This window comes from Medicago sativa, chromosome 1, assembly GCF_051527215.1.
Source record: "Medicago sativa cultivar Bolivia chromosome 1, Bolivia_mono, whole genome shotgun sequence".
Classification (NCBI taxonomy): domain Eukaryota; kingdom Viridiplantae; phylum Streptophyta; class Magnoliopsida; order Fabales; family Fabaceae; genus Medicago; species Medicago sativa.
The window spans coordinates 16674739-16683867 of record NC_140749.1 but is presented as its reverse complement, the minus strand read 5'-3'; the positions used below and the strand labels follow the sequence as shown (position 1 = coordinate 16683867).

Genomic DNA, 9129 nt, shown 5'->3' with positions numbered 1-9129 from the left:
TTCAGTTATGTGTTGTTAAACTTCTAATTTTTTCATACAATGTGAAGTTCTATGTCACATTTGACACACCAAAAATACCTTTCTTTTCCTCCATGATTGTTAGTACATTCAAATCGAGAGATAACACTAGAAGCTTCAGTTTAGAGTGTATGGATTGAAGTGTTGATGATATAGCCATTGATTTTAAAGGTGTGTTTGGATTGAAGGTTTCAGAGGGGAAGGAAAGGAATGACTAAATTTTCTTTTTAAAACTATAAACATGATGATGGAATAACATATAATCTGTTTAGCTATGTTTTTAGTTTAATTCTTTGCATTTGAAGGCAAATTAGAAGTCAATTACAGGAGTTGTCATTGATTTGAGGAACTTTTTGTATTGTTTTTATTTTTATCCTAAATCATGCAACTCCATAGGTGTTTTGAGTGTTTTGTGGTGAGAAATCACGTGAAGGATCAAGGATATGAAGATTGAAGACAATGGTTATTAGAAGGTTTTTGAAGACAATACAGAGTTAATAGAATTCATTTCAAGTTCAAAGGGTCGAAAACAGCTGAAATCACACATGAGAGGCTGCCTCAAACGTAACTGCACATGTGTCTATGTGCCCTGCGCATGGGAACAACTTTAGCTATTGTCCCATGTGCCCCTTGGCACCATACCATGGGCCCCACATATGGAAACAACCAGGGAGTGCTATTTGCTTAATTTTCAAGTCGATTTTGTTGGAAAACCCTATTTTCACTCTCTTAACCCCTAAGTAATCATGCACTGTAAATAGAGACCCTTGCACGCTATTTTATTCATTCAAAAGCTAGTGGTACAAGGCAAGGGTCAAGCATCAGGAGCTTCAAGGAAAAGGACCTCCATTATCCTCTTGTTCTCTCTAGGGTATGTTTTTCTATTGTTTTGTAATGATGTCGATTGTCATGAGCAACTAAACTTCTTTAATTAAGGTTCCACAATAAACAACTTCTTATTTGTTGGATTCCATTAATAAAGTATTTATCCAGTTTATAATCTAAAGCTTGATTTAATTCTTGAGAAATGCTAGCAACACATATTCTAACACACAATTTTCAATACACTCTCTTTGATTGGTTAAAATCCACATGAGATCCATCAAATTTATATGGGACTCACATGATTTGGAGGGACCCATATGAATTTTAACCAATCAAAGAAAGTGTGTTGGAAAGTGTGTGTTAGAATGTAAAAAACAATAGGGGAGAGAGAGAGAGAGAGAGAGAGAGAGAGAGAGAGAGAGAGAGAGAGAGAGAGAGTAAAAATAATGAAAGTATGAAAAATAATTGTTTAAAAGCTGACAAAAGTAATCATACAAATATCATTTCTCTTGACAAACTTATCTACGATAAGATCGGCCTATCTCGTCACAAGAAGAGGGGTAGAGAAATCACCATTATGCTCCATAAAGTTTATTTTTTTGGTGAAGCTCCATAAAGATTTTGGTTGAACAAGAAAGTTATAAAATGATGCCTATCATAATTGCCCTCTACTCTGCTACTATACCTGAGTAGGCATCTATCTATATAGCCATTAAAACCTGAGTAGCCCATCCCCAAAAAATTTATACTCCCTCCATTTTTAAATATAAGCAAAAGTCACTTTTTAGGTTCATTCATTTAATTGTTTAGATGTCCACATCATTCATACATTTCTTCCACAATAAACTTGCTAAGATTGAGCATTTTTCTAAAAAAAGTCGCAAAGACTAGGTTGCTTCTAGCATGGATCAATGGAACATATGGTCCCCGATGGACCATATTTAAGAACCATTATATTAAAAAAAAAAAAAACTAACAAGAAAATCGAACCTAAAACCCTAAAAGAAGTAGGGTTTCAAACTAACAACATCAGACCAACCCAAGTGACATAATGTTATTGTTATTCACCAACGATTACACTTGTTATCTTCCCATCACCTTCCCTCCCCTCTCATTCTCATCAAAGCAAGGTGAGAAAACTAACATACTCCTTAATGTCTTTAACACCTTAGCGACTCCACAAAATATTCTCAAAGTTTCGAATCTTTGGACCGACTACGAGACTAAAGTTGAGCTAGGATTACCCAGTTGAGAGATTCTAAATTTCTAATTTTCCTTTGCCAACAACTATTCTATCCTAAAATTTCATGATTGATATGCCAATAAAACTAATATAAAAGAAAGTCTAAAATTCATACGAATAAAAGTCAGAGCATTGATTAATATCTAAATTTGCAATAGCAGCCACATATGACCTTGTTATTCTACCAAAAAAAAAACATATGACCTTGTCATTTTAATTTTATTACGAAGTAAAACAAATAATCAATGTGTAGATTAACATAGCAACCATTTGAATTCACTTCATTCCTCTCTTAAATTCACACAAAATAAAATTTAATTTATCATCAACAAACTACAAAAGATATAACAACAATATAATCAATAAACTTAAACATACATTAATGTTTCATTGTATCATATGTAACAAATCTAACATAACATAACCAAATTTGATTCCTACTCCTCAAACACGATAATTCTCCAATTGAACATCCTTAGCCGTCAATGGAACATACTCTCCAAGATAAACTTCAAGATGATCAGCCAAAGCAGATTTATCAATATTCTCATGATGATAACTCTTGCAAACCAAATAAAGCACAGTTTGCAAAACAAGTCCAAACAAAAACAAACAAGACAACAACAAGAAACATAGTATCCCATAACCTGTTCTGTCCACATAACCAAAACACCATCTTCCATTCACAACCACTACCTTAAAAACCAACCTTATCAAAACAAATGAAACATTAAGCACCAAAAATATAAATATTGATAAACCCATTTTCCCTTTTATTAATTCCTTGCTTTTCACCATAGCTTTAATTCCATATAAATCTTCCAAGACTGTGACAACACTAGCTAGTTGCCATATCAAAGTAAGGTAAACAAATCCAATGAAATAAAATATCATTATGAAAATCAACAAAGCAATACCACCAGTTTTTATACCAATAGTAATTGCTAACAAGATTATAACAAAAACAGTTATAACATTGTAAGCAAAAAAAGCAGCATAGGCACATAAAAAAGTGATCATGAGTCTTTTCCAAACCTTAGGAACAATTTTCATCACTTTTTTGAAAGAAACATCTTTTGAAGTGAAGATTGAAGCTGTTGTGTAGACAATAGCTGAGGTAGAGAGAAGTGAAAAGATGAGAAGGAAAGTGAAGTAAACTAACTTGAAAAGCAAAAGAGTGATGAATTGTGAAGAGACTATGTCGGTGAGTTTTTCATATTTTGGTGTGCCTTGTTGAGTATGGTCTATTTGTTCTTCAGTGTGTTGAATTTTCTTGAAGATGAGGTTGGATACTTCTATGTGAAAGAGGAAGATGAAGGAGAGAGGGAGGAGAAGAGTTAAGGTGATTTGTGTGAAGATTTTTCTCCATGAATATATGATTTTGAAGGATTCTTTGTAGCAACCAAAGAAACCAAGAAATTGCATGTCTTCTTGTTCTTTGTCCATGGTTTTGTTTTGTGTTTGGTTTGGAAAAGAGATTGTGTTGTGGTGAAGATGAAGAGACGCGGAGAAGTCTATATTGGTAAAGAGAGAATGAGTCAAAGTCTACAAAAATTATCTAGATTGAAGAAGAGTTTGGACTAGTATATGCTTTTCTAAATTATCATCCATGTGTTTGTTCACAAATTTTTATTCTTTACTTAATGAATGAATTATTGCGTATTTTTCTCTTAAAATAAAATGATCAATGACCGACAAACTATAGGAAGTATAAGCAATGCTATATCTCTAAAAAAATAACATCAAGAATTCTTCAAGAATAAAGAGCAGTCAATCACAATGCATTATTTGTCATAATTCAAGGAGGTGTGACCAAAAAATAGGAAGTGAACAAATAAATCATGCAATTAAAATTTGCTAGTTGTATCTTAAAAAATCATTGATGTTATTTTTTTAGAGAAATAACATTTTCCAGGAAGTATATACTATAAGAAATCTTTGGAAGATATTTTATTGATTAAAACAAATACTTACCTTTCCTTTTTTTATTTCACAAAAAATACTTAATTTTTATCTATACCTTTTGTATATATTTAGGGCCTAGTGTCACATTAAAGTGATCCTAGTACCAATATAAAGTGGTTATAATATCATTGTCCCTTCAATTAATGAGTTACATGTTAGAGTGGTCTTAGCTAGTATCATATTAGAGTGGTCATATCACTAGCACCATATTCTAGAACGGATCCTACAACACAGTAAGACGTTGATATAATGGAGTTGTCATTTTTTATCTCTAGGATTTCGTGATTAATAGTTTGTTTATATAATTTTAAGCAATGACACGCAATATTTTAAAGAGATCGAGCGACCTAATATGGGATGAGAACTCATCCCAATAACCTCTTTCATGGTTGAAAATATCTTTTAGTTGTATTCCTATTAAGAAACGATGAAGAGTGAAGAATTTAACTTTTTAAAAGTTAAAACATTGTTAAATTCAATATAAACATACTATTTTTATTTTCCTTAACAAGTGTTTTTGAGACACTTGTTAGCATAACCTAAATAATAAAATATGAATAAAAGTGAAAAAATATTAATTACTTGGATCAATTTGAAAAATATTATTTACATGCAGTAAAAAAAAAATATTATATTTAGAAAACCCAATCAATCCATATGTTTCTGAAATTAGTTATGAGCCTAGGTAACTTGAAGAATAGACAACACCTACATACATCATGCATATAAAAGTCATACGACTTTGGAAGAGTCTAGAGGCATGCATGGATAAACCGATACGCGCTATTGTAAATTAGTCATGCATTGTAAATTAATTTTTTTTTTTTTTTTGGAATAAATCATTAGATTTGTTCATACTTTTGTAAACCACTTCAATATTTGATTATATTAATATTTTAAAATATACATCATGCATATAAAAGTCATACGACTTTGGAAGAGTCTAGAGGCATGCATGGATAAACCGATACGCGCTATTGTAAATTAGTCATGCATTGTAAATTAATTTTTTTTTTTTTTTTTGGAATAAATCATTAGATTTGTTCATACTTTTGTAAACCACTTCAATATTTGATTATATTAATATTTTAAAATTATTATTATTTTTGTCAAACGTTTTTCAGTTTGATTCATTTATTTGTCTCTGTGATCTAACGACAGTTACATTGCAGATGGGAGAAGTTAACTGACATGTGGTTGAAAACGTGTCCAAGACATAATTGATGAAGGCAACTCTTTGTCTTGTTCATTTAAGTGAGCACTATTTTGATAGAATTAGGGTACAGATATGGACTAAAAATGTAGGAGACAAATGCAATGGAGATAAAAAAGTAGAAGACAAACATAAATCACACATAAACGCAGGGAGATGAGAACAATGTAAGACGTGGTGAAAATATCAAATGAGAAAATTTTGTGGGGATTATTTTTTTTGTTAATGTCATTTCTTGATCGATTATATACTTCTAATGTTTCAATTATACTTTCACATATATCACTCTCTATTCAAATGAATTTTAATATGGTCACATGACTAAATAAATAGTGTTTGATTATACACACATAAAGAAATAATTTTTTTTAATAATAAAGAGGAAATTGATAAAAAAAATGATTGAATATTTTGTGGATAATCTTTTTATGTGTGTGTCCAAACCCTATTGATTTGGCCTTGTGACCATAGAAGAATATCCTCTCCATTCATCTCGATGTCTAACCAATGACAAAAGATCTATTTTATTTTTTAACTTCCAATATCTCACTCAGTTAGCTAATAAAATAGCATTTTGTTTTGATAGTATATGTGATCGCAAGTCTAGCTCAATGTCTCACAACTAAAATCTACAAAAGCTTTATTCCATGTCTCCAATAATGGTAGAATGAGCAAAAATGGTGATTGAAGTCGTATATTTGCATATTTTGAAAAGTGACAATCCGCTTGGCCATTTTCATACTCGTTGGAAAATTGACGTTTCTTCACCTTAAATTCTTTATTAGCTCATCAATGTGAGTTGCTAAACAACCACAACTTGTCATATGAAGTGAAATTCAATGTAGCTAATTGGCCATGTTGGAAAACTCATGCTCTCTATGACAACTCGCCATGCCAATGGTTTGGCTCACCAAACAAATTGTATGACTTCAATCTTCTTTGTTCTTTTTTTCTTTGTCTCTTCATTCTTGATCTTTAAATGTTACAAAATATATTGAAAAGGGTAATATTAAATGGAATTCACTTGTGATATAGCTTTCTAATATTTACACAAAATTGGGGTTTTCATGAGATTTTTTGCCAAACAAGTTATTAAGAATCCATTGGTAAAATTAAGTAGTTTTGGCACTTATCAAAGAAAGATGAGAGGATGGACAGAGAGGAACACAAGGCGTTGGGGGCAGGGGACCCCAATCTGGGAGGGTTTGATTAAATATTTAGGGACTCTCGAGGACGAGGAGGATGTTGATTCACCGTAGACATACGAGAGAGTGCTAGGTGATAAGTTTTAATTTAGGGTGTTTTTAACCATTTCAAATTCAATAATATTTGTGGAACTTTGACCTTACTTTGGAGCTATTATACTACAAAACATTATTTTTCCTTTTCAGGATCAAATAATGAAGAAAAGGAAGAATTTCAAATGTTGAAAATAGAGCATGACCATTTGTTTCAATAAACACGACTGTGCATTTTGGCGAGTAAAGGATTGAAAAATGGCAGAGAAATATGCAAGGTCCGTGCATTTTTGTAACTTGGAATTGATAGAATATGACTTTATGTAATTATGTTAGTAATTATTGCTTGACTTTATGTAATTATGTTAGTCATTATGTTAGTTATTATTAGGTAATTACTCTCCATTATTTTGTAATTACTTTCCTAGGTTTGACTCTACCTATTGTAACTATATGTACTCTTGATCATTATCAATGAAAGGCACGGAATTGATTTCCTTCATGGTATCACGAGTCTAATTTCCAGTAACCTATCTCTTTCTTCCTTACAGCCGCCGCCACTTTCTTCAACCAAGGCCGCCGCTTCCTACTCCCTTGAGCCGCCCACTGCCGCTCAAGCGTCTTCCTTAGCCAAACCAACTAGCAGCTTTCTCTTGTGTCGCGCCTCTCTCTTGCGCAACCCATTGCTGTCACACCATGTCTTCCTCTCCTGCCATGTCGTCGTCCGCCGCCGTGTCCTCCACCACTGCCGCGACCTCCAATTCGGCAAAACCTGATTTTCATCCGGCCCTTGCCGTGACCAATATAAAAAATAGCATTCCCTTTGTGCTAGAAATGGAGAAGGATCACTACGCCATGTGGGCTGAATTGTTTGAGATTCATGCTCGTGCCCACAAGGTTGTCGATCACATTATTCCTCAACCTGGAAAAGAGAAGCCTGCTTCCACTGATGCTAGTTTTGAAATGTGGACAATTCTCGATTCAACGGTTCTTCAATGGATTTATTCCACCATCTCTTTTGATCTCCTTACCACCATTATGGAAAAAGGATCCACTGCCATGGCTGCCTGGAAACGTTTGGCTGACATCTTTGAGGATAATCAAAACTCACGTGCAGTTGCTCTTGAGCAAGATTTCTCATCCACTCGCATGGAGGATTTTCCAAATGTTTCTGCCTATTGTCAACGTCTCAAGCAACTTTCTGATCAGTTGAAAAACGTTGGAGCACCTGTCAGCAGTCACCGTCTGGTCCTTCAGCTGGTGTCTGGTCTTTCTGAGCCGTACCGCGGGGTTGCCACCTTAATCCGCCAAAGTAATCCATTGCCATCATTCTTTCAGGCGCGATCCATGCTTACCTTGGAGGAATCCGGCTTGGCAAAAATGCACAACACTAGTTCTCATACTGCCTTGCACACTGCAGCTCCAAAGGACTCTGATGACTCCTCTCAGCAGCACTCAAATCGTCGTCAGAACAACCGCTCTAGATCTGGACACAACCGCAACAATCAGAATCGCCCAAGAGGGCGTGGACAGCGTGGTGGTTCACGCTCCGATGGCCCCTTTGGACCTGCGGCAGCAGCTTCTTCTTGGCCTTCTCAGCCCTGGCAGCAGCAGTATCCACCCTGGTCTCCTTGGGGTTGGACCCCACCTCCTTCTGGTGTGCCTCCTTGCCCTTATCCTACATCTCAGTGGACTCGTCCCACCGGTCCTTCAAGTCAGCCGGGCATTCTAGGTCAGCGCCCTCAGGCTCACACTGCTACGGTTTCACCAGCACCCACTAACATTGCAGCTGCTATGCATACCATGTCTCTCACTCCTCCGGATAGCACATGGTACATGGACACTGGAGCTTCGTCCCATACAGCCGCATCGCAAGGTAATCTCTCGTCTTATTCTAATTTGAGTCATTTAAATCAGAAACTGATTGTTGGTAGTGGACAAGGTATCCCAATTCAAGGGTCTGGTCACACAACTTTACCTACATCTCACAAACAGAAACCCTTAAACCTTAACAATGTTTTACACACACCACAAATTATTAAAAATTTGATTTTTGTGCGACAACTCACAACTGACAATAATGTTTCTGTGTCATTTGACCCATTTGGTTTCTCGATATTTGACTTTCAGACGGGGATTTCTCTCATGAGATGTAATAGCCTCGGAGATCTCTATCCAGTCACCTCTCCCTCTCACTTTGCTGGTCTTGCTTCCAGTATCTGGCACAGACGCCTTGGTCATCCTAGTTCTTCTATTTTGCAGTCTCTTCATAAAAATAAGTTCATTAGTAGTGAACAATTGAGTACTAAGACTATTTGTAATTCTTGTGTGTTTGGCAAACATGTTAAGTTGCCTTTTAATTCATCCAAAAATGTTACTTTAATTCCATTTGATATTTTACACAGTGATTTATGGACATCACCAATTTTAAGTTCCTCTGGTCATCGGTATTATGTTTTATTCTTGGATGATTATTCTGATTTTTTGTGGACATTTCCTATAAGCAACAAGTCTCAAGTTTTTGAAATGTTCATTTCACTTTCCAATCAAATTCGCACACAATTTTCTCAAACTGTCAAATGTTTTCAATGTGATAATGGGCGTGAATATAATAATTCACTATTTCA

General features: G+C 34.7%; 2 protein-coding genes across 2 annotated transcripts; one reads left to right on the top strand and one right to left on the bottom strand.

Annotated features, from left to right (window-relative positions):
- Positions 1 to 2340: 2340 nt before the first annotated feature.
- On the bottom strand, positions 2341 to 3651 carry LOC146953134 (uncharacterized). The gene has a single exon (XM_085707987.1). The coding sequence runs from the start codon at positions 3530 to 3532 to the stop codon at positions 2531 to 2533; it is 1002 nt and encodes a 333-aa protein (XP_085564113.1). The 5' UTR covers positions 3533 to 3651; the 3' UTR covers positions 2341 to 2530.
- A 3547-nt stretch (positions 3652 to 7198) lies between these two features.
- On the top strand, positions 7199 to 8804 carry LOC146953133 (uncharacterized). The gene is made up of 2 exons (XM_085707965.1): positions 7199 to 8378; positions 8633 to 8804. Exons 1-2 carry the CDS (start codon positions 7199 to 7201, stop codon positions 8656 to 8658), a joined length of 1206 nt encoding a protein of 401 aa, XP_085564091.1. The 3' UTR covers positions 8659 to 8804.
- The last annotated feature ends 325 nt before the right edge of the window (positions 8805 to 9129 follow it).